The following is a 26,912-nucleotide window of genomic DNA, read 5'->3' on the forward strand; positions in this document are numbered from 1 at the left end:
TGATTCACAGTGTCGTATGCAGTGGTTAGGTCTACAAACACTGCCTCTTTGATTTTTCACTGTTCAAATCTGTCCTCTATATACTGGGTTAGATTAAGGACCTGGTCACATCAAGAGTGTCCTGGTCTAAATCTAGCTTGGTTGAAGGTGAGGAGGTTGTCTACTGTGTTTGAAAATCCTTAATATTTATATCTCAGAGTTTATAGATATGACATGATAATGATATAGGGCTATAGACGTGCTATGCGGTAAGTCGTGCTGGGCGGTAAGACGTGCTAAGAGGTATATCTGAGCAATCCACGTTTGGCAAGAGTTATACATGTATAAATGTATGAGCAACCTCGTGAAGTAACGAGAACTTTGGGTATGAAGTAAATGCCCCCCTAAATCTTGATGAAGTCACTGGCAAAGCCGTGCTAGACAGTATATCTTAGCAATTCATGTTTGCTAACGGTCATACGAGTATAAGCAGATGAGCAACCTAGTGGAGTAAGAAGAACTTTGGGTATGGAGGAAATGCCCCCTAAATCTCGATGAAGTCACCGGCAGCAGGGCGACGAATTGTGTTTAAGGTGATAGACAAGATGTCTCATCGACTTCTACTCTCAATGCCTATCGGATGATCTTGCTGAAATCAGTATGGACCGGCAGGCGTCACTTGCCTTAGTTATATAGTTACTCCACATTACAAGGAACTGGCTATCCTTTGATGAATTTAGCTAATGAATTCTGTATGGATTTAGTCAGTCTATGGAAAGAGAAAATTACAGAATGGCCTCAGTCCCGGGCGTAGCGGCTTGATAAGAGTCTCCCTGTTAATAAATAAAGAAAAATTGGTAATTGTAATGTTAGAACCATGAATCAGATTGGGAAGTTACAGCAATGACTTTATGAAATATAGTTTGGATATCTTGGCCCTAAGTGAAACGCATTGTAAGGGGATTGATAAAGAAATCTTAGACAAAGGCAATGTATAAATATACCAAGGAAGAACAGATGGAGTTGCAAGTGAAGGGGTAGGAATGATGATGATGCCAAGAGCAAAAAAGGCATAATGGAATGGAGAGCTGTAAGTAATAGATTGTTATTAGCAAAGTTTAAATCAAAGCAGTGCAATATGAGTATTATAGTTGTCTATGTACCAACAAATGATTCCCCCTGAAGAAAGGCAAGATGAATACTATGAAGAATTGCAGTGTAATAGATGAGATCCCAGAGAGAGATATGGAAATTGTGATTGGTGACCTCGATGCTAAAGTTGGAAGGAATAGTCAAGGTATAGAGAATATGATGGAGGTTTGGGGTCTAAGTGAAGATGCAAATGAAAATGGAGCACATTTTATAAGTTTTGGTTCATCAAACAATCTTGTTATTGGGGTATTCTTTTCCAGCAAAAAGACACCCACAAATATACATGGACTTCACCATGTGGAAATTACAGTACAAAAATCAAATAGATCACATAGTTATAGTAAAGAAAGAAGGAGGACTCTTGAGAAATGTAAGAAGCTATAGAGGTGCAGATATTGGTAGTGATCACCAGCTCCTCATTGCTACACTGATATCAAAGCAAAGCACCCAACAGAAATGTAGATAGCATACCTAGGTTTGATACACCTAAGCTTCTAGAAGATGAGGACAGAGAAACATTTGCAATTGAATGTAGGAATCAATTTGCAATCTAGAGACTTTTAGAGACAAAGAGCTGACAATTAATGAAGAATAGTATGAAATTAAGAACATATATCTGTCAGTTGGTAGTGAAATTTTGGGACATGTAGTTACAAGGAGAAAACCTTGGATATTAAATGATATTAAGAATACTATAAAAAGGAGACAATGACTGAAATTGATCGTTGAAAGTTTCTGAGGAAGTAATGAAAATAACAAGGTAGAGCATGCTATGTATTCCAGTATAGATAGTGAGGTTAAAAGAAAAGCCAGGAATAACTGGAGAGAATATTCAAACAGGAAAGCAGATGAGGCTGACAAATCTTGAATTCAGGGAGTGGCTATGGTGCAAGAATTGCTCATAGAATTATCAATTAAATCTACTGGGGCAAAAAAAAAGATGAAGCATGTACCCATCAAAAAGAGAGATGGATCTGTTATAACAGCAGAAGCTAAAGTAAGGCAACATTTGATGGAACATTTTATTGAGGTCATGAATAGAAGATATGAAGGGAATAATTTGATTGATATACCTGAAGCTGAGGAAGACCTTGAGTGAGTGAATTTAGTGTGTTTGAAGTCGAAGCTGTCATTAAAAGGTTCCAGAAATGAAAAGCTCCTGGATACGTTGGAATAACTGCTGAGATGATATTGGCCGAAAATGAAGCGACTCCCAGAATGATTACAAGATTACTTTAGAATGTGGCGTGAAGAGGCAAAACCTGATGAATGGGAGCTAGGAGTGTTGGTGAAAATGGCAAGAAATGGCAATCTGACTGATTGCAATAATTACAGAGGTATCACACTTAATGTCAGTTGTCACGAAGATATATAGTATATTCATTCTAAAGAGACTAGAGAGAAAGATAGATGAAAAGCTGAGAGATGAACAAGCAGGTTTTAGAAAAGGTAGAACTTTTACTGACCAAATTTTCATTTTAAGACGTGGTACAGCAATGCGTAGAATATAGAAATCCACTTTTTATGGCATATGCGGACTATGAAAAAGCCTTTGATAGTGTGCTCCGGCCAATTTTGTGGAGAGCCTTACATTATTATGGAGTTCCTCTTAAATATGTAAATTTGATTGTCTGTTCATGAGCATAGCAAGTGTAACTTTGTCACCTATGTTGTTTATGTAATGCATAGAACAGTTTGGGGTGGTGGAGAAGGATTGGACTTTATTGGTAACAAGAAATAAGCTGATCTAAAGTATGCTAACGACGCTGTCCTTCTTAGCAAAACACCATAGGACTTGCAAAACCTTCTTACCAGAATGCATGAAATATCACACAAGGTTGGGATCAAGATAGATAGAAGAAAGACAGAGATGATGAGAATGGAATATGCAATGGAAGATGAAATATCATTGGAAGGAAAAAGGATTAATCAATTAAATATTTAGGAACTATGATCTCTAAAACTGGATTTTTAGAATGAATTCAATGAAAGAAGTAAATCAGGCAATTTCTAAAGTAAAATTTGTAAATTAAATTGCCTGAAATTACATATGAAAATCAGGCCATATATCTACTTAGTGATATCGATATCACTGTACGGACATGAGTGGTAGTATGACAATGAAACAATACCCAACAGACTTTATAGATTAGAGAACAAAACCCTCTGAAGAATATTGTGGGGTTAAATGGCAGGGTAGTATTAGAAGTGAAACTATAAGAGAGAGTACCAAAGTTCCTTATGTAGATGAGATCATAGTGAGGGGTAGATGGAGATGAGTTGGGCATGCTCTTTGCACTCGCCGAGAGAGATTAGTTCACCAAACATTCAACTGGGCTCCACAAGGCACTAGAAGAGTTGGAAGACTCAGGCCTACATGGCTGAGGGCTATAAAACGTGAAGTATTTATATATATATATATATATATATATATATATATATATATATATATATATAAACAAACCATGAATATGAAATATGCATTTAGCTATCTTTCCAATCTACTTTTTAACCTATATATACATATACTGTACAAAGATTTATATTTGATTTTAATTTCACAGGTTGCTGGAGAAGAAGCGTGAATACAAAGAGCCTGAGGCCTACCTTAATGCGTATCATTGGAAAATGGTAAAATTTTATGTTTATTCTGTTTTCTTAATTCTCTGGTATATCTTGTGTTGAAAAATGCGAAGATTGTGAAATTTATATGCAGTTTTTCTTTTTTATGTAACGTAGCAGGTATACTGCTTAATTTATAAAAAAAAAAATGGATGCTTGCATGGTATAACACATGATACATGTGGTCATGTTTAATCTATTTCTTTGGTAATCATTGTTATTTTCAGGGAGAAAAACAAAGTGGACATTATTGTGATTTAAAGGGGATAAGTCAAACCGTGTCAATATATTTCCAAAGGATTGGCCCAAGTTATTTATATACAGTTCAGAAATAGATAAGAATGTTATATTCTCCCCCTTGTAGGAAAAAAAGTAAAATAGGCAATTTTGTAGTATTTGTAGGGAGATTTGAAAGAGGCTTTAATACTGCTATTGGCTATTTTTTTTTTCTTGGTTAATGTATTTTTTTCTTGTTGCCCAACCCTTATATATTCAATTAGAGGGAATGAATTTTCATTACATTCAACCTGTAATGTTTTGGTTGGTGAAGATTTACTGTGTACAGAACTCATTTTGAGTCTTGTTTGTGTTGGCTTTGGGTTTTTTTTAATTGAGTATAATATTTTATCTATGTCACAATCTTGTAGGGATAAGAGTTGTTTTATATAACATTCATTTTCATATTTCAATATTTTAGCCATGTTTCTGTTTATTGTGATTGTAAAAATGTGGCTCGTTTGCTGAATGTGAGATGCATCATAGAATAACGACTTAGAACTAACCCTTTAGCTCATTCCTGTGCATGCTCAAAACTAATTTGCCTAGGGCTTTTCCACATATATCTTTGCCAGGGCTCCACTAGCATCACCCTGCTATACCCAGAACTTTATTAGTACAGCGTGAATTATTGATAATGAAGGTAATCCATAAAAGCCCAGGTTTGATCAGTTCTGGAAAATAGTATCTACTCTATAACAGAGGATCCTGAACTAGGGAGCAGAACACTTCCATTTTCCTGTTCGGGTAGGTCGCTTTCCCCCACCAACTCCAAATCTCCCGGCACACTAGCAGAAGTAGAGACCATGCTTTTGGAAGAACTTGCCACTTCCTACTCAGTGGATTAGTTAGGAAGATATATCCCAGAGTGAATTGAGGCAACATGTGAATCCCTTGTATTTCCATTCATGACAACAGCTCCATTTGGAATAATGACTCTGACCTTGTGTCCCCCTGCTTTTGAATGGAGGCTAGTGCCAACACATTGTCTGTAGAAACTGCAATGCACTTCCCCATAACCATGGTTTCCTGAGATTAAAGTTCTTGGAGTACTGCTAAAAGTTCCAGGCAGTTTTTGTGAAAAGAAGACTTGTTCCATCTAGATCCCTGACAGGTGAAAGTAATCCATAGTAGCTCGCCATGCTTTCTTGAACTCATCATTGAAGAGATAAAAGTCCGGAACCTTTACCTCCAGTAAAACGCCTTGAGACAAATAATGGAGGTTGTCACACTATTTGATTAGTTTGAACTGGTTCTGAATAGGAAGAGTACAAGCTTTTGTTGGAATGGACTTTGTCCCAATGACGGTTAAGATGGAATCGGAAATTTCCCATCCTTAGATGCCTCAGTGTTACGATCTAAGAATTGTTGTAAGTTTTGACAATCTCTAAACAAATAGAATTTGACATCAGCTATATAATATGGGAAATGGATACAAAAAGAAACTCATAGAAAACACTACATTTATTCACAAACATATTTACAAAGAAAATTAAATATTGCTTCGCCTTTACCCTCTGTGACTAATTCAAATTAATCAGAATTTGATAGATAGGGTGAACAGGCTGGAAAGTAAAGTAATAAAATACTTGAATGGAAAGTTGATGGGTTATCTTCAGCTGCTGAGATGGTGCTACTACGGTGACTTTAGGCCTGAAAACATTGTAAAAGGATGGTTAAAGTTCAGCTGAAGAGATGAAAGTGGCACGATAACTTCAGAGTCAAAGACATCACAAAAGGGGTGGTTTCAAGAAGGGACACCAAATATTTTCTCCTGAAATTTAGTAATTGTGTAAAAGGGAGTGCTGGAAAGGGTGATGACTTCTCAATACTGATAGGAAGGGCTTTGCCACTGCTAGAACATGTCTTTGTCTCAGACATGACAAGATTAAGGAGATAGGTTTTTGTTGTTTGAAGGGTTAGGGAAGATCTCCATGAGAGCCTGGTATAGTTTGGCCTTTGGTAATTCCTATCTCTTCTTGACAGTCTCTTTTGGAAGCTTTATCCCTGTATAGGCAGAACTAATTGTGATGGTCTTTACCATATGAATTTTTTATTTTCTGCATTCTGATTGGATTCCTTAAAAACACACTTCAGTCATGCCATAGAAGCTTCAGAAACAAATTTTCTGATGCAATCTAGACCCGATGGTGTGACATATAACAAAACCGGGGCATGAGAGACCACTTGATGGCTTTAAAAAACAAAAATTATCAAAGCTTTAGTAAGTCCCCAAATTGCTGACAGCAGTATTTAAGGTGATGACATCTATGGCCAATCACTAGCTGGATTTCTTCTTGCTACAGACACTCTTGGAAAGGAGATACAGTTATTCTATTTTAACACATTTTAAATCTACCTTTGACACGTTTCTCAGCTAAGAAACTTCACTGATTTTTATTCATTTAAATTCCTACCCAATTCTTGAATAATTTTCCTGGACTTTATTCCGTTAATTTGAATATGTGAATGGGTGCTTTGTCCAGTTCACTTCTTACAATAAGACCTGTCTATGCCAATGTGTCTGATTGATCTCAAAATTAAATTCCTTGCTAAAGTAGGCTAACAATAGCACTGGCTAATAAATCATTACGGCCTTTAATTTATTGAAAGCTTCCATATACTCGTTACCAAATGTGAAATGACGTTCCTTCTTAAAGAAAAGGGATTTTGACAAATCTATTTCTGGGGAGATACCTGTGACGCCCAGTGAAAAGAGTCCTTCTTTACACTTTTCCGATATAAATACTTCCAAATATACCAGAGAAATTTAAAGTATGGAATGCCGAGATTACTACCCTTGCGCGAACACCCAGTGGGCGTCGTGTATAAAGCAGGGGCGTGTGAAAACCACTATTCACAGGCTGTCTTCCATTTAGATAATTCCTTCAGCAAAGGGATGGGCCATAACAGAGGCCCTAGCTACCTTCCCTGCGCCACTCTACCGATGCCCGATGCTAGCGCCCTCTGATCTACATCCTTCTGCAAGAACTATGGCTTGGAAAGGAAACGGTGGGGCAACGTAAGGGAAGGGTTTCACCGGGCGTCACAGGTATCTCCCCAGAAATAGATTTTTCATTTGTCAAAATCCCTTTTTCTGGGTCGACCTGTGACGCCCGGTGAAAATGTACCAGAGAATGCCTTCCAAGCCCAAAAAACACTACCAAATAAAAAGGGATAAGTCAAACACCACGTACCAACAACAAAATACTATGTTAAGGAAGGCCAACTAAAAATATAACACATTAGCCAAACAGGAATCCCAAAGATGGAGTGACAATAAGATGAAATGCAGGGAATCATCCCGAGAATCAAAACACAACACAAACTCGATCCCTACATGGCTAAAGAATGGTATAATGAAATAAAATAAGGGAAGGTTAAACATACTAACAGGGAATAACCAGGGTAATGAAGTAATGGTAACATAAATCTAGGGCTAAACGACCCACCCAGGAAAGCGGCGACGTGGCAGGAGTGGCAGGTAGGCGGGAGAAGGAGAGAGACGGATGAAAGGGAAGAGCAAAGAGATTATTGGGGGTAGATAAGACTCCCAGCTGCAACCGTGGGGAATTTAAGGGCCTGTAGAATCTCCAAATAGTGGCGTTTGAAAACCATATGAGATTTCCAACCCGTATACTTCTTAAGGTCATCAAAGTCCATGTTTTGAAAGTAATTGATGGAGGTCGCTACCGACTGGATATCATGAGCATGGGGAAATGATTCCGGGTTAGCTTACTTAATAAAGTACAGGGTCTGTTGCCTGATGCCTTGGATGGAAACAGTGCCTCCTTGTTCTCTGAGAAACAAGGAGCCAGACGAGCGGGTGGCAGTTCTAGCTAAAAAGGCCCTGAGTGTGGTGACTGGACACAGAGTAGTATCTTGGGGAAGAGGGATAATCTTCCAAGGGGACCAACTATTTTGTGTGTTCTCGTTTTTAGCTAGAAAAGCTCTGTCTGGAGAAAGTAGTACTTCGCCTGACGGGAGGAAATCTATATTTTCAGGATTACGTGAGAGAGCTGCTAATTCTGAGATTCTAGCACCTGAGGCCAAGGCCGTCAGGAATAAGGTCTCCCTAAGAAGAGTGATGTAGTAGCAGGATTCGTTATCCGTGTCCGAAGTTAGCTTTAGTACGTCTTTCAGAGACCAAGAGACCTTTTGTGGGCGAACCGAAGGCCTGAGCCTAACGCATGCCTTCGGAATAGATGAGAAATAGAAATCTGCCAGGTCAATATTGAAAACCCACGAGGAAGATCTTTTTCAGAACTGACTTAATCGTAGTTATAGTGCTAGCTGCTAGGCCCTTATCAAATAGGGACTTAAAGAATGATATGGCCATATTAGAAGTCATGCGAGAATGTCCTGACTTCTTTAGAAAATCTGCTAATTTCTTAACAGCTGAATCATGCTGTCTAATGGTAGAGTCCCTTTTGTCTGACTCTATGAAGAGGACATTTTCTGGGTCAATGTTCTCGTCCCCGTGGGCTGCAAACTTCATGAAATCCACAAAGTTAGGGTTGTGGCAATCCTTGAGGAATCTGACACAGTCTGAGTTTGGACTAATTGGGCCAGCTTGGGGAATGGGATCCGGAAGGGGCAGAGTTTCAACTCGCGGAGGAGTGGAAACCAACTGCTCTTTGGCCAGTGCGGTGCTACTAAAGCCACTGCCCCTTGGGAGGAGCGTAACTTGTATAAGACTTTCATCAGAAGATTCACCGGAGGGAAAAGGTAAATCTTCGTCCAACGGTTCCAATCCAGGGTTAATGCGTCCATAGCATGTGCCTGAGGGTCCAGGTTTGGGGTCACATGACAAGGAAGTTTGTGGTTCAGTTGTGTCGTGAATAGATCTACCTGGAGACCGGGAACCAGCCTGGAAATCCTCCGGAAAGAATTCATGTCCAGAGACCATTCTGACTCCAGTGGTTTCGTCCTGGATAGTGAGTCCGCTACCACGTTCTGGACTCCTGCCAGGTGAGATGCCGACAGGAACCAGTTCTTGTCTACTGCCAAGATGAAAATCGTGACCAGGACTTGATTGAGGTTGGGAGATTTTGATCCACTTCTGTTTATTCGGTACACCACTGCCGTGCTGTCTGAAACTATCCTGATATGAGTGGACCGAGGCGGGGAGAGCCGCTTCAGGATCAGGAATACTGCCATGGCTTCTAGTACATTGATGTGGAAGTGTCTCATGGCGGGGGACCAGGAGCCCTGAAACATCTGTTGGTTGTAATATCCCCCCCAACTACTCAGAGACACGTCTGTATGAATCGTCACTTGTGGAGGAGGGAATTGCAGAGGAACCGATTTGGAAAGGTTCTTCGGTTTGGACCATGGCCAGAGTCTCTTTTTCAGGATTGAGGGGATCGATGAGACCTTGTCTCGTAAATGTATTGTAGCTCTCTTTCACCAAACTCGGTTGATGTCTTTGAGTTTGACTTTCAATAAGAGGTCTGTCACTGACGCAAATTGAAGTAAGCCGAGGATTCTTTCCAAGGCTCTTCTGGACACCTGTTTGCGTTTGAGGAAGTTCTTTGTCTTGGACGCTATTTCTCTGACCTTCTTGGAAGGAAGAGATAGCCTGTGACTTGTGAGGTCCCATTGGATGCCTAACCATTCGAAGTTGCTTGCCGGTTGCAGGCGAGACTTTTGTAAGTTGACCTTGAAACCCAGCCTGCTGAGGAATTGGATCACTTTGGCTGTAGCTTTGTTGCATTCTGGGATCGACTGTGCCCAGATTAGCCAACTGTCCAAATAGGCAACCACTTTGATCCCTTGGTTCCTGAGTTGTTCGAGCACTGTCTCCCCCCAGTTTTGCAAATATCCTGGGGGCTATGCTGAGACCGAGGGGCATGACTTTGAATGCGAAGGCCTTCTTTCCTAGGCGGAATCCGAGGTAGGGGGAGAAGTTCGTACTACTGGGACGTTATAATAGCCGTCTGTAAGATCGATAGAGGTGGTGACGGCCCCACGGGGAAGTAAGGTCCGCACCTGCGAGACATTCAGCATCCGGAACTTGTCGCAAAGAATGTAAGAATTCAGTTTCGACAAGTCCAGGACTACTCTCAGCGCCGACGAATTCTCCTTGGGGACTGTGAACAGGCGCCCTTTACATTTTAGTGACCGTACCCTCTTTATGGCCTTCTTCTTGAGTAATCTTTGGTGTATTCCTCCAAGATTGGAGTCGGTTTCTGGAAGAAGGTCACTGCTGGAGGTGGAGACCCTTGTGACCATTTCTGGCCTAGGCCTTTTGATACTATGCTGTGGGCCCAAGGACTGAAGGTCCATTGGTCCCGGAAGAGGTATAGTCTCCCTCCTACCTGATTCCGTTCATTGAGAGGGGGTGAATTTAGACCCCTGTCCTCCACGAGGACCCCTGGCTCTTGGCCCGCCGCGGTGGTGAAACTGACCTCTACCTTTGTTGCCGCCTCTAGAGTATCCTCGAAAGGTATTAGAGGGTTCGTAAGCTGGACTGAAGGCTGGGGAGGGCATCCAAGGAGCCATGGGGGTTGGATGGTTACCCTGAGGATCAGGAAGGTAGACCACCTGCGGTGGAGAAGCTGTATGCGGAGAAGCCGTCTTAGAGGTAGAAGGAGTTGACGAGTGAGGGCCTTGATGGGACTGACCACGGCTGGTCTTGTATGGGGTGAAGCGTTGTCTCTTCTTGAAGAAAGACTGCTTCCCTGAATCTACACTCCTTTTGGTCGAAAGACCCTATCTCGCTTGTAAGTTCTCGTTAGCCCTAGCAGCGTCCTGTAAGACCTTGTCTACTTCCTCCTGTGGAAACAGGGTCTTGCCCCAACAGGAGGATGCTATGAGCCTATTTGGCTCATGCCTAATGGGCGCTTCCGTCAGAACATACTTCCTGCAGTTTATCCGGGTCGAACCAGAACGCTTGGAGGTTGTTCTTAGCAAACACCCGGAATAGAGACTCATCCGGGTATAGGGAGGCTAACATCTGCCGAGATCATGGTGTGAATCGATCTAGCAAGGTTGTTTCTATCGTCGAGCTCCGACTTGAGAAGGTGATCCGGTAACTAGGGGAGCTTCTCAGAGAAGAGAGATGAGGCGCAGTCCGGGTCGAGCTTACTCACCGAAAAGGTAGCAGAGGCATCCTTCCAAAGGGCGGAGGAGCCCGGAAGAAGCAGCGAGGTGGGGTCCGTCTCCTTGAGGACAGGCACAGGGGAGCCCTCCTTGGCCGATTAGATGGTCAACTCGGCCACTTTATCCGTAAGAGGAGACGGAACGGATTGAGTCGTGGTAAAAATTGTATAGGAACCTTTAGGGGGGGGTCAGTTTGGAGTTGACGCAGCCCCAGACGGCAAGAGTCCTAGCCCCAACATCTTGGGCTTGCTCCTTAGGGAAGATAACAGTCTCTTTAGGGACTCTATCCCTCCTAACAAGAGCATGTTCCTTCAGCCGGACGAAGCCATTGAAGGGGAACTGAAGCCCCGGAGGGTAAAATTCAAGATCATCTAGAGGGCGGGTCCCTAATCCCTCTAGGGTTAATGCCCCATCTATGTAGGGTGCATGGTGAGTGAACCCCCTTGGATTGTTCTTCTCGAAAGGAGGCGACTTAGAAGAATCTGGGGCTACCGGAGGTGCAACCTGGTTCCTCGCGCGGAGTAGATTGGCCACTAAAGCCTTCAGCTCCGGTATTGCCCCAGATTGTTGTTGTATCTGAGCCTTCACTATCTCTTTTATCATTTCTTTCAACGGGGGTTCCGAGGAACTGATCTCCGACGAAGCCTTAGCCTTAGCGGACTTTCCTTTCTTGGAAGGTTGAGGACTGGATCCCATAGGAATGTCGGGAGTATTGGAGGGTCCTGTGACCAAAGATAGAGAGACTGGCGAAGCTGAAGTACGAGACTTAGGTTTGTAATTGCGTAGGGGCTTTACCTTGGGTCGTACAGGGAAAATACCCCGATAGAATCAAATATCAATATTACAGAAAAAGACCAAGTAATTCAACACAAAATATGTTATCACCATATCAATGAAAATTGAAAATACTCACATCGTCATTCCACAGGATTGACGTAAGGTCATAACACAGCGTGCATTCCTCCGGGAACCACACCATGTAAGGGGATTGGCCTGGCTCACAGACGTAGGGGATGGCACAAGGAACGTGAGACCGGCAAACATCGTGGCCTACCGGATCACTAAAGGAGGCGGAGCAACCCTTGGCAGGACACCGAACTTTCTGTAATAAAAAGAAGACATAAGTCTATATGCTCTCGGGAACTCTGATATAACAAAAGAGGTTATAAAGAGTCTGAGAATAATTATGATATTTAAGGTTCGTATGAAAAAGGGCCGAAGCTCCGTTGTAAATACTACAATAAATAAACGAGTAAACCCACTCCGTAGCGTGACGGAGTAACCTATACTAAGTGAGCCGGAGCTCGTAGTAATTACATAAGAACAGGGACTAGTGATTGGAAGATCTCCGGGGATGCTGGAGATCCGATGGTAGGTCTTTGAAATAATAAATACCCCCATTACATTATATAAACAAGTAGAATGATCTACTACTCTGAGATAACAACACAGGTTATAAAGAGTCTGAGAGTAAAATAAAATCTACGGTTCGTCTGAAAGGGGGCCGAAGTTCTGTGTAATACTACAATAAATAAACGAGTGAACTACTCTGTAGTGCGGCGGAGAAAACTATAGAATGTGAGCCAGAGCTCGTAGTAATTACACAAGAACAGTAACTAGTGATTGAAAGGTCTCCGGGGATGCCGGAGATCCGATGGTAGGTCCTTGACAAAATAAATACCCCCATTACATTATATAAACAAGTAGAATGATCTACGTAAGAACTCTGAAGGAGACCTCCCGGAGGAGGGGGGAGAATAAGTCGTGTGGGGAGGGCCGAAGCCGGAGTCAATAGCAAGCGGAGGGAACGTGTTCCCATCTCATGGTATGGCGGAGTTATATAGGGGTTCAGACCAACTCCCAAGGCCTTAGCGGGGAGAGGATGGAACTAGGGTAACAAATGACGACTCAGGGCCATCCAAATAACTAACACATGACAGGACCTATAAAAACACTAGCCCCAAAATACACTAAAAGTAACCACAAGATAAACATGTAGATAAAAACAAATCGTAATTCCCGCAAGGGGAAGAGAGAGAGAGAGAACCCGTGGTGAATGAACAGAAAACGGGCCCTCCATCTCTCGTACTAGGTAAAACTAACATAAAAGAGAGAGAGAGAGAGAGGGAGACAGGTGACTGTATGCACAGAAAACGGGAACTCCCCCTCTCTCTCTCGGGGTTACTATAACAAAACAAAAAAACGAACCTTAAATCACATTACAAATAAAGGTCCATGACCAACAAAAAAACAATAAAAAGAGAGAAACGAAGAATAGCGAAACGAAAACGAAAAAAGAGTGAAATTTGACGAAATTGTGATACCGCCAATCGGAACAACTCAACTATAACAAAGCCTCGAACGCTATTCTTGGTTCGCCAGAATATGGACTCGTAAGCGCTAAAAAGTACCAAGACTGGAAATATAAACAGTTCAAACTATAGTAATATAAATGACATAAGGCCTGATAATAAAAGGATAATGAACCTAAGATGACAAGAGTACCAACGGGCAAAACAAGTTAAACACCAAACCGTACAAGAACAATGGCCGCCATCATCCTGGAAGGGCAAAACTGTACGCACTAAAATACACTCAAATAAATAAATATAACAGCCCGGTACTAACAAACCTGTCAAAACAATCTATGGTACTTAACATTGGTGCAGGAGTAAGAAGAGCCTCGGTCATGATGAAATTACACGAAAAAAGCTAAAAAACCAAGCGGCACACAAAAAACAAAACGGCGCTTACGAAGTCCAACAGAAGGATGTAGATCAGAAGGCGCTAGCATCGGGCGTCGGTAGAGTGGCGCAGGAAAGGTAGCTAGGGCCTCTGTTACGGCCCTTCCCTTTGATGAAGGAATTATCTAAATGGAAGACAGCCTGTGAATAGTGGTTTTCACACACCCGTGCTTTATACACGACGCCCACTGGGTGTTCGCGCGAGGGTAGTAACCTCTGCGTTCCATACTTTAAATTTCTCTGGTATATTTGGAAGTATTTATATCGGAAAAGTGTAAAGAAGGGCTCTTTTCACCGGGCGTCACAGGTCGACCCAGAAATTAGTTTTGGGAGCACTTATTTTGGAAAAAAATTGGCACAAATCTACAAAAATATGAAACCATTCATAGAAGTCTTATGGCCTGCTTTTTAGTTGCTAGGATTGGGAAATTAATGATATCATCTGTGTTCCCAATTATTGGTCAAATCTTTCCAAGACTCACTTAATGACCTAAGTAGGTGATAGAGGTTACTCAAAATTTGCATTTCTTTAGATTTGAAATAAAGTTAATTTTTAAAGGGATTCCAGAACTTTTGCTAAGATTTCTGAAACTTTTTTCCCAAGTTTCTAAGAATATCACAAAGTTATCAAAATGCACAACACAGTTGTTGATGTCAATTAATTCCTAAAGACAATGTCTTTCCTTTTGCCTTAAAGAGTTAAAAAGGCAGTAGTGGAAGGTAGACCTCTGCCAGTGCTAGAGGAGTGCAAGCATTTTTCTCTTGCTCTCCCATATGACTCCGATAGTTAGGAAGACGTCCAACACACCTTTACAGGTGGCAAACTGAATAGGGATATCGGAGGCAAGCAGTTTAATGAGACTGCCCAAGATTCCAGAATTCCTACTAAAAGCAGAATTGGAGGCCAAAGAAAGACTGCCAGCTTCTCTATCACACCAGTCTTACCTTTAAATGCTAATTGGGAACTATTCAAAATCTGAACTATTTCCAGTTCTGGCCAAGACCCATTTAGCTACCTTCCATCCTGATCGGCATGGATTCTTTGTTACGACGTGCAGCACGTCCTAAAAAGTTGATTGACTCCAACATCTGGGGTATGATCTGTTTCCTCAAAAGGTGGTACAGGAAGTCATGGCTCACGAGAATAAGAGCCTAATGCAAAAATGGGGTATGTCCTCTAAGAGGAAATTTACCCCTGGAGAAGAACCTGAACCTAAAGGCAAGAAGCCTTGGAGAACCTTTAAAGGTAAGAAAACATTTCCTTCCACAACTGCCACAGTCGTCTCTACTCCTCAGACAGCGTACATGGTTCCCCAGCAGTATGTCGCAGTCCCCAGCCTTTAGTCTCATTTATGAACAGGCCACAACCACATTTTGCCCTGTGGTAGCTCAAGGGAGGAGTGCAAGTGGGAAGGGAAAGTTTGGAAGAGGTGGCTAATCTAGGGGCCGAGGAAGCAGTGGCAGGTCCTTCAAAACAACAATGAGGGGCTTCCGATAGGAGGAAGACTATCACTTCAAGGATTAATGGAAATTTGATCATTGGACACACAGCATAGTCTCAAAAGGACTAGGCTGGAAATGGAGACAGAATCCATCATAGTTCAAGAGGTTCTTTCAACCCACTTCTCTGTTTCTGGAAGAATATGTGCAGTATCTCATCCAGAAGGAAGTTGTCCGTTGCACAAAATCCATTAACTTTTAAGGATATCTATTTTATGTGTCAAAGAAAGATTCAAATACTCTTCAAACTATTCTAGACTTATTCCCTCTAAGTTCATTCAGAACGATAAGTTCCAGATGCTATCTCGCAAATAAGGACTACTACCCCAGGGAGCCTAAAGTGTCTCCATAGATCTTACCAACGCTTATTGGCATCTTTCGATAGGTTGGCACTTCTCCTCCCACTTTGGTATCAGACTGGCAAGAAAGGCATATGTGTTCAAAGCTATGCCCTTCGGGCTTAGCATAACTCCAAGGATTCTCACAAAACTAGTCGAGACCATTGTTTAGCAACTCAGGAACAAATGTCTTCAGGTGATGGTATACCTCAACGAGTGGTTGGTTTGGGCTGCGACGAAGTCGGAATGTCTTCTAGCAGCTCTGGAAGTTACCAAATGTCTTCAATCCCTGGGCTTCCAGATCAACCCCGAGAAGTCCAGGTTAACTCCAGCTCAAGAATTCCGGTGGCTAGGTCTGCACTGGAATTTGAAGTTGTATGTCCATTTGCTACATCAGGGCCTGAGGAAGGAAATAACAAGTGCGTTCAGGTGTCGGCTTCATTCGAAGACGATCACCAGAAGTTATCAGGAAAGAGTCTTGGGTTCGCTACAATTTGCAGCAGTTACAAACCCCATCCTGAAAGCAAGACTCAAAGATGCTAACAAAGTCTGGAGAAGAAAGGCATCAAATGCTCGAAGAGATCATTGTCAGAAAATCCCGGCTCTACTGTGTTGAGCTTGTCGACACGTGTCCCCCTACAGTTTCCTCCTCCATCAGTGACAATCCACACGGATCCATTGGAACGAGGTTGAGGTGGATCATAACCCCTCCAAGAAAATACAGGGTCTGTGGTCAGTTGCATTTCAACCATTCCATACCAACATTCTGGAAGCTATGGCAGTGTTTCTTTCTCTGAAGAGACTGAACCCGAATAAGAAATCACACATCAAGTTAGTTCTCGACAACAAGACGATAGTCCACTGCATCAACAGACAGGGTTCGAGATCTCCACAGATCAATCACGTAATTCTGGCCATTCTCACTTTGTCAAAGCGAAGAACTTGGCATCTCACTGCAGTTCACAATGTGATGGCGGACGCCCTGTTAAGATTCAAGCTTCTAGAAACAGAATGGTTCCTGGACGAAAAATATTTCTTTCATTCTAGAGCAAGTCCCGGAACTGCAAATAGATCTCTTTGTGACAAGCTTTAACAAGAAGCTTCCCTGTTATGTAGCACTGAATTTAGATCTGGAAGCAGTGGGCATAGATGCAATGTCATTGGATTGGAACCAGTGTGACTCGTATTTACCTGTTTCCACCGTTCAATCTCCTTATGAAGGGCCTGGACAAGCTACAGACCTTCAAGGGGACAGCAGCATTAGTGGGCCCCCGATTGGCCCAAGAGCAATTAGTACACTCTTGTTCTGGGACTCAAACTTCGCCAGGTTCCTCTACCAACACCAATGCTGTCCCAGGATGTTTAACAGGAGACTCTTTGCTTCCTCTTGAATATCAAACAACCTTCATCTCATGATTTTCTTTTCCTAGCTGCTAAAAGAAAATACGGATTTTTGAAGGAAAGGATTCATTTTATAGAAGAATTCAAGTCCTCTACTAGAAAATGACAATATTTTTCCTCCTGGAAGAAGTGGGTGTAGTTTAAGAAACATAAGCCCACTTCTATTACAATGGACTCCTGTTTATCATTCTTTATCATACTACATGAACAGGGTCTGCCCTCCACAACAATTTCCTCATGTAAATGGGCCCTAACCAGACCTATCCCTTATGCTTTTGATAAAGAACTCAGCAGTGAACTGTTCAATAAGGTCCTTAAGGCTTCAAACTGAAACCAAATGCTCTCCCCAAAACCACCTCGTGGCCTTTGGATAAAGTCTTGCCCTTAGCCTCTTCAATAGATAACTATTCTGCTTCTTTGAGGGATATTACTAAAATATTTATCTTTTTATTGGCTATGGCTTCTGGCGCTAGAGTCAGCGAGATTGTGGCACTATCAAGGGATGATGGCCACATCAAGTTTTCGGAGTCGGGAGAAGTTGATTTATATCTAGATCTTGCATTCCTGGCTAAAAATGAACTCCCCACGAAATATTGGAGGCCTTGGAAGATCGTTCTTCTAAAGTAAGATCCTTCTCTGTGCCCTGTGGAATACCTTAAAGCTTACCTGTCAAAGAGAAGCTTTTATAGGCGAACAATGTGGAAGTAAAGCGCATGGATTGGGTCATTCATATGAAGAGAATAAGAAGGTTTGGAAAGAAGTGAAGAGAGTAAGGAAGACTGGTTCAAGAATTGAAGAGACAGTGAAAGATGGAAATGGAAGATTGTTAAAAGGAGAGGAGGCAAGGAAAAGGTGGGCGGAATATTTAGAAAGTTTACTGAATGTTGAGGATAATAGGGAGGCAGATATAATTGCTGTTGCAGGTGTTGAGGTGCCGGTGATGGGAGATGAGAATGAGAGAGAGATTACAAGAGAGGAAGTGAGGAGAGCACTAGATGAAACGAGAGTAGGAAAAGCATCTGGTATGGATGGTGTGAGAGCTGAGATGTTGAAGGAAGGGGGTGTGACTGTACTTGAATGGTTGGTGAGATTGTTTAATATGTGTTTTGTGTTGTCAATGGTACCAGTAGATTGGGTTTGTGCATGCATTGTACCACTATATAAGGGTAAGGGAGATGTGCATGAGTGTTGTAATTCAAGGGGAATTAGTTTGTTGAGTGTAGTTGGAAAAGTGTATGGTAGAGTACTGATTAATAGGATTAAGGATAAAACAGAGAATGCAATGTCAGAAGTACAGGGTGGTTTTAGAAGAGGTAGGAATTGTATGAATCAGATTTTTACAGTTAGGCAGATATGCGAGAAATATTTAGCAAAAGGTAAGGAGGTGTATGTTGCGTTTATGGATCTGGAGAAAGCATATGATAGAGTTGATAGGGAAGCAATGTGGAATGTGATGAGGTTATATGGAGTTGGTGGAAGGTTGTTGCAAGCAGTGAAAAGTTTGTACAAAGGTAGTAAAGCATGTGTTAGGATAGGAAATGAAGTGAGCGATTGGTTTCCGGTGAGAGTGGGGCTGAGACAGGGATGTGTGATGTCGCCGTGCTTGTTTAACTTGTTTGTTGATGGAGTGGTGAGAGAGATGAATGCTCGAGTGCTTGGACGAAGATTAAAACTGGTAGAGAAGAATGACCATGAATGGTAGGTAAATCAGTTGTTGTTTGCGGATTAAACTGATCTGGTTGTGGACGCAGAAGAGAAGTTTGGCCGATTAGTGACAGAATTTGGAAGTGTGTGTGAAAGAAGGAAGTTGAGAGTTAATGTGGGTAAGAGTAAGGTTATGAGATGTACGAGAAGGGAAGGTGGTGCGAGGTTAAATGTCATGTTGAATGGAGAGTTACTTGAGGAGGTGGATCAGTTTAAGTACTTGGGGTCTGTTGTTGCAGCAAATGGTGGAGTGGAAGCAGATGTACGTCAGAGAGTGAATGAAGGATGCAAAGTGTTGGGGGCAGTTAAGGGAGTAGTAAACAATAGAGGATTGGGCATGAATGTAAAGAGAGTTCTGTATGAGAAAGTGATAGTACCAACTGTGATGTATGGATCGGAGTTGTGGGGAATGAAAGTGACAGAGAGACAGAAATTGAATGTGTTTGAGATGAAGTGTCTAAGGAGTATGGCTGGTGTATCTTGAGTAGATAGGGTTAGGAACGAAGTAGTGAGGGTGAGAATGGGTGTAAGAAATGAGTTAGCAGCTAGAGTTGATATGAATGTGTTGAGGTGGTTTGGCCATGTTGAGAGAATGGAAAATGGATGCCTGCTAAAGAAGGTGATGAATGCACGAGTTGATGGGAGAAGTACAAGAGGAAGGCCAAGGTTTGGGTGGATGGATGGAATGAAGGAAACTCTGGGTGATAGGAGGATAGATGTGAGAGAGGCAAGAGAGGTTGCTAGAAATAGGAATGAATGGCGAGCAATTGTGACGCAGTTCCGGTAGGCCCTGCTGCTTCCTCCAGTGCCTTGGTTGACCGCAGAGGTAGCAGCAGTAGGGGATTTACCATTATGAAGCTTCATCTGTGGTGGATAACGGAGGAGGGTGGGCTGTGGCACCCTAGCAGTAGCAGCCGAACTTGGTTGAGTCCCTTGTCAGGCTGGGAGGAGCATAGAGAGGAGAGGTCCCCTTTTTTGTTTTATTTGTTTGATGCCGGCTACCCCCCAAAATTTGGGGGATGTGCCTTGGTATATGTATGGATGTATGTATGTATATGTATGGATAGTATGTATGTATATGTATATATATATATATATATATATATATATATATATATATATATATGTATGTATATATTATAATAAACACACTGTCCGTCCCCCACATGTAGTGGGCTCTGAAGCAGCAACTCATGGTTTTATAAAATATGTGGCTCCCTTTGGTGGGAAGAATATAGCCTAGGGGCTAGTGAAAATTGTAAAACTACTTTTATTTTTTTCATTATTGGTGTATCTCTGTCTTGAATTATAAAGTATATGAACATTGGGTAAGTATTGAAATAATTTACTTTTTTGTAAGATAATTTGCTCTTTTAGCAATTAACTTTATAATCATTTGTAGATTCCAGAGGAGGATTTGCTCAAGCCAGATACTAAGGGATGTTTCAACAATCCGGAAGCTGTAGTTTTTCCATTGCACAGTGGAATTGTTTTACGAACAAAGAGTACTAACAACAAACTAAAAGCAGATATCATGGAATTGAGATCCTTAGAGCAAAGGTAAGCTTTTTATGTCTTTGATTGCCTATACTTAAAAGTTGTTTTTTTTTCTACATATGTATTGACAGGAACTTCTGTGACTGAATCATTTATCAGTTTTGTTAGGGCAGGTAAGTGGCGAAACTCAAGCAGTACCAGAAATATTACAAATTAGCCTCTACATTTTGAAAGATACCTTACAAATTCTAAGAATTTAAATATTTTTAACTCTTCCTTTTTTTTTTTTTTAAATACAAATTCATAGCCTTTCAGTGCATAAACAAGTAAATTGTGTTCCAAGAACTCTTCAAGACAAGGAACTTTCAAAGTTACAGTTTTAAATTTACAAATCAATGATTTTCATTTAAAGAAACATAAAAAAAAGAAGTCTAATCATTCTAATCTTTTAATACCACCTAGGGTAACAAATCCAGTCAAACCCTAGAGGGTGCAGAAAAAAAAAAAAAATTCATATATGATTTATAATCTGTATTGAAAAGAAAATATCATGACCCTATCTCTGTTAAGGGAACTCTCAACAAACCTGAATGTAGTTTTGAAACAAACTTAAGAAATTATTCCCCTTTTATATCTTAAAAACAAATTTGACAAATTTATCCAAAGTGGAATGGGAATGTATTTATGAAAAGTTTAGGTATAATTTTTGCGATAATAACAAACAAAACTGTATATGTAGAGATTTGTCTGTAAATTGAAAAAAGAAGCCGAAGTACTAGATCAACTAATGGTCTGCCTCAGTCTTTGAAATTGAAATTGCTATTACAGACCACTACCTAAAAACAACAGCCCCTTGCTTATTCACATTTAAAAACTAAATTTTATATAATTTGTATTTTTCTTAGCTATATAGACCTGAGTCTTTTAATGGGGTTACTTCTGGTTTTGTTTTCTAAGGCCAGACAATCAAAAAGAAATTGGTAGGTTACATCATGTTACGTTGTTAAGCAACTGCTTTCCATGACGCATCCTACTTGTATCAAGTGTTTACTCACATCACACTTCTGGTCAAATACTTGCGGGGTGGCTGAGGCATGACCTTTGGTAAATTACTCGGGTTTGTATAACTATGAAGAATAAAAGTTATATAAAAATTTTTATTTGTTCTTACGCAGATACAAACTTCCGAGTCATTTAATGGGGAGTCTTCCTTAGGTGGGAGGAAGTCTCTGTGAGATAGGAGATCTGTTTTTTTTCTCCAGACACAATTACTATTGTAATAGCAAGAGATCGAAGTGAATTATTTGTGAACAGTGTAGCTGGCTCGTAGGAGGCAGGGCCTTCTGTTCCATTCCAGAGAGATTTGCCAGGGTGAAGTGATGTGAACATCAAGTGGCTTGTAATGTAAATATATTCAATATATCAGCCAAACAAACACAAGGCATTCTTACCTACATTAGGGAGATTTACGTAAGTGCTTCAAGTTCAATCAAAATTGCTATTTGCCTTTATTCTCATGAAAGCCCTTATATCTATCTATCTACCAAGGCACTTCCCTCAATTTTGGAGGGTAGCCGACATCAAAAGAAAAATGAACAAAAGGGGACTTTCCTTCTTTTAGCTCCTCCCAGCCTGACGAGGGATTCAGTAGAGTTTGGTTGGTATTGCTAGAATGCCATAGCCTACTCTCCCCCCCGTTATCTACCACAAATGAAGCTTCAGTAGGTAGTAGGCTGGTGAGGGCCATGGAATCTACACTCGGTAGATTTCTGTAAACTTAGTTCATATTCAAAATGAGAAACATCCAAAGAGATAATGAGAGTCACTTTCTTGGAGCACTGAGAATGTCATAAGGACTTTTTTTTGTTTTTACAGATGGATCCAAGTCAAGTGCTGGCGTTGGATTAGGGGTATGTTTTCAAAATTTTAATGGAAGTGTTAGATTACCTAACCAGGCATCCATTTCTGTAACTGAATGCTATGCAATTTTAGTGGTAGGCAAGGAAATCTTCCAGCTACCTCATAAAGATTGTTATTTTTTGCGACTCCTCAAATGTATTGATAGCAATGAACCACTTTTCATTCATTGCACCTAATAATGATAGAAATTCTTGAATGTCTCTATCTACTTGGAAATAGAGGTAAGTATTAAATTTTGTTGGATTCCTGCTCATGTCGTTATAAAGGGAAATGAGAAATCTTACTTTGTGGCAAAGGAGGCAGTTCATAGATGTATAAGAAATAACTCTATGGTACCTGCAGAAGATATGTACCCCGTAATTCAGTTCGCACTCAGAGAAACTAGGAAATTTTATTGGGAGTTAGAAAATCAGAAAATGAGTGAGATTGTTAAGCCCTCTTACCAGGGACATATTTTGATATGCAAAGATGTAGAGAATTGGTTTTGTGCCGAATTAGAATTGCATATATGGTAAAGTAATTTTCATTAGTGAAAATTTTGGGTTTGCTTGATATGTGAGATAACAGATACATGAGTATATGCAGTTATTATTATTATTATTATTACTAGCCAAGCTACAACCCTAGTTGGAAAAGCAAGATGCTATAAGCCCAAGGGCTCCAACAAGGAAAAATAGCCCAGTGAGGAAAGGAAATAAGGAAATAAATAAATGATGAGAATAAATTCACAATATATCATTCTAAAAAACAGTAACAGCGTCAAAACAGATATGTCCTATATAAACTATTAACAATGTCAAAAACAGATATGTCATAAACTATAGAAAAACTCATGTCAGCCTGGTCAACATAAAAACATTTGCTCCAACTTTTAACTTTTGAAGTTCTACTGATTCAACTACCCTATTTGGAAGATCATTCCATAACTTGGTAACAGCTGGAATAAAACTTCTAGAATACTGTGTAGTATTGAGCCTCATGATGGAAAAGGCCTGGCTATTAGAATTAACTGCCTGCCTAGTATTACGAACAGGATGGAATTGTCCAAGAAGATCTGAATGTAAAGGATGGTCAGAGTTATGAAAAATCTTATGCAACATGTATAATGAACTAATTGAATGACGGTGCCAAAGATTAATATCTAGATCAGGAATAAGAAATTTAATAGACCGTAAGTTTCTATCCAACAAATTAAGATGAGAATCAGCAGCTGAACACCAGACAGGAGAACAATATTCAAAACAAGGTAGAATGAAAGAATTAAAACACTTCTTCAGAATAGATTGATCACCGAAAATCTTGTAAGACTTTTTCAATAAACCAATTTTTTGTGCAATTTAAGAAGACACAGACCTAATGTGTTTCTCAAAAGTAAATTTGCTGTCGAGAATCACCCCTAAAATTTTAAGAGTCACACAAATTTAAAGAAACATTATCAATACTGAGAACCGGATGTTGAGGAGCCACCGTCCTTGACCTACTTACAATCATACTTTGAGTTTTGTTAGGATTCAACTTCATACCCCATGATTCGCACCATGCACTAATTTTAGCTAAATCTCTATTTAGGGATTCACCAACCCCAGATCTACATTCAGGGGATGGAATTGATGCAAAGAGAGTAGCATCATCTGCATATGCAACAAGCTTGTTTTCTAGGCCAAACCACATGTCATGTGTATATAGTATGAAAAGTAATGGGCCAAGAACACTACCCTGTGGAACACCGGATGTCACATTCCTATACTCACTATGGTGCCCATCAACAACAACTCTTTGAGATCTATTACTTAAAAAATCAATAATAATGCTAAGAAACGACGCACCCACTCCCAACTGTTTAAGTTTGAAAACAAGGGCTTCATGATTAACACGGTCAAAGGCTGCACTAAAATCAAGGCCAATCATACGAACTTCCTGACCACAATCAAGGGATTTCTGTACAGCATTGGAGATTGTAAGAAGGGTATCACATGCTCCAAGGCATTTACGAAAACTAAATTGCAAACTAGGGAGTAGATGATTACCTTCAGCAAGCCTATTAAGACGTTTTGCCAGAAGACGTTCAAAAACTTTAGATAATATGGGAGTTATGGAAATTGGGCGGTAATCAGTGGGACTTACATAGAGGAGTAACATCACCAATTCTCCAACAAGTGCTGAAAGCTCCTCTTCTTGCTAACTTGCGCAAAATAACCGATAATTTTTGAGCTAAGAAATCTGCTGTCTTTATAAAAAACAAAGGAAAAATACCAATTGGGTCCACACCTCCATAAGCATCAAGGTCCATCAACAGAGCTTTAATCTCATGAGATTGAAAAGCTAAACTCGTTAGTTTAGCCTCAGGAAAACAGGACTGAGGAAGTTCAAGTATTTCATTACTGTTTACTGTTAAAAACATCAGCCAAAAGGGTTGCCTTTTCCTTTGGACAGTGAGTGACTGAGCCATCTGGTTTAAGTAAAGGAGGAACTGTTGCATCTACTCCAAAGAGTGCAGATTTAAGGGTAGACCACCATTTACGTTCCTGAGTTGTACCAGAAAGGGTTTCTTTTATGGTTAAATTGTACTCCTTTTCAGTTGAGGCATAAACTCTGAGCAAAAGCTCGAAGCGGAGTATAGTTGTTCCAGGTCAAATCTGATCTGTTACCTTTAAATGTAAATCTGACAACAACTGAGAACAATGGGACTTGTACCCTGTGTACTTAGAGAGGTGATGACCATGTGACAAAACTGCTGTTACTGTATTCTGTATGTAATACTTGGGTAATTGATCAAGATGCAAAACATACCTGAACTATTCACATACCAAATTAATCATAGAATGTAAACCCCGTTATACTGGAAACTTAAAAAAAAAATAATAAGGGCACGATTTAAAAGTATGACTAATGCCCCGAAGCGTTGTAAGTAGTGCGAGATCCAAGGGGTAAGGTGGTTGCTGAACCACTTGTTCGAGTTCTCTTTTTGAATTCTTGCAATGTTCAGAGAGGAGGGTATGAGTTATGGAAGGAAAAATAAAATTTTATGTTAAAGCTGAAAGTTTTTTTTCATAGACATAGCTATATGACCCTTAGGGAAGATTATCAAAGTAGAATATTTTTTTTTGGCATTGCCTCCTAATTACTGATAAGAGAGGGAGCATATGTTATATATTTATGGTTAAAATATTGATATGGGATAACTTTATGGTATCTGCAGAAGATGTGTACCACGTAATTCAGTTCGCACTCAGAGAAACTAGGAACTTTTATTGGGAGTTGGAAAATCAGAAAATGAGTGAAATTGTTAAGGTCTCTTACCAGGGACATATTTTGATATTTTGTGATGAAGGTGTACAAGTATCTTATGCAGATACCATAAAGTTATTTCTTATACACCTATGAACTGCCTCCTTTGTCACAAAGTAAGTTTTCTCATTTCCCTTTATATTGACATGAGCAGGAACCCAACAAAATTTAATACTTACCTCTATTTCCACGTTTACCTTCACTCCTCCATTCCATCATTCACTGCCCTTCCTCATGCTGCCTCCAACAAACTTCTTGCCTCACAAATCACTGGAATTAATTAACTAGGTGTGTAGAAGGACTGGGTAAAAAGAATTATATAGTTGTCATTGCTGTTGCAGGTGTTGAGGTGCCGGTGATGGGAGATGAGAATGAGAGAGAGAGATTACAAGAGACTAAGTGAGGAGAGCACTAGATGAAACGAGTGGATGTAAATTAATCTAAGATTGCTGTTTATATTTTGCATATATATGTATTTTTACCTGAGAGTTTTTGCTTGCAGATTGGGAGCAGAAGGAACGCCGGTAGTTGAAGCTGTCAATGTTGAGTGCACCCTTTGTGAAATGTTCTTGAAAACATATGGTAATTTACAGTCACACTTAGCTTCAAATGCTCATTTCCAAAATGAAATGAAAATTATGAGCTAAGGTATTTGAATTTGTCTTTTCTTGAAGTATTACTGAAAATGTGCATTATATTTTCAAGAGAATATACTGTTAGAGTAGTTTAGATTTATTTGTCTTAGAAGTACAAAGTTTGCTAGGTTATATGTCATCAATTAATTTATTTGGAATTTCTCATGTTCCTTCAGTTTATGATTTAAATTCTTAGTGCTTGCAGTATTTGAATACTTTACTGCAAAACTGAAATATCTTTTTTACCATTTTTTTATTTGTGTATCTTTATATTCAGTGTAAAGGTCTTATGAAAAGTTTTTGTTCTGTATTACCTATGCCTTATTACTGGGCCTAATTCTCATTGTTGTTAATGAATGAATACCATATTATCTCCTGGAAAAGAGACCTCTAAGAATAAATAAAATTAGATAAGACCATACTGAAAAGATTCTATTTTATTACGTGTTTTTTTTTTACATGATATTTTGAAGTTGAGATTATATATGGTGCTCAAGTTTATATAGTACTGCTTATGTAATATTACTTCTTGGCTGTCCTTAGTTTGATCTAATTTTGATTTAATCACATTATTATTACTTGTTTAAAATGGATACATCTGTAATTAGCCTCCAACCCCTTGATGCTTAGAGCACCAGGTGTTAAAACCAGGTGAGGCATCTATGATCACCTTCATAACTTTTCTCCAGAGGCCTAGCCATTTCAAATCTCAAAATACCCAGAGGAATAGAGCATTATTTTAATATTGACAT

General features: G+C 40.2%; 1 protein-coding gene across 1 annotated transcript in view; it reads left to right on the plus strand.

Annotated features, from left to right (window-relative positions):
* LOC137623431 (ATP-dependent RNA helicase TDRD9-like) overlaps window positions 1-26,594 on the plus strand; it is a 252,515-nt gene extending 225,921 nt beyond the window's left edge. The window contains exons 18-20 of the mRNA XM_068354265.1: window positions 3,696-3,762; window positions 20,223-20,380; window positions 26,028-26,594. Coding sequence (XP_068210366.1) covers window positions 3,696-3,762; window positions 20,223-20,380; window positions 26,028-26,172 — 370 coding nt within the window. The 3' untranslated portion in view covers window positions 26,173-26,594. The remainder of the gene's footprint in view (window positions 1-3,695; window positions 3,763-20,222; window positions 20,381-26,027) is intronic.
* The last annotated feature ends 318 nt before the right edge of the window (window positions 26,595-26,912 follow it).

The sequence above is a fragment of the Palaemon carinicauda genome, chromosome 30 (genome assembly GCF_036898095.1).
Source record: "Palaemon carinicauda isolate YSFRI2023 chromosome 30, ASM3689809v2, whole genome shotgun sequence".
Classification (NCBI taxonomy): domain Eukaryota; kingdom Metazoa; phylum Arthropoda; class Malacostraca; order Decapoda; family Palaemonidae; genus Palaemon; species Palaemon carinicauda.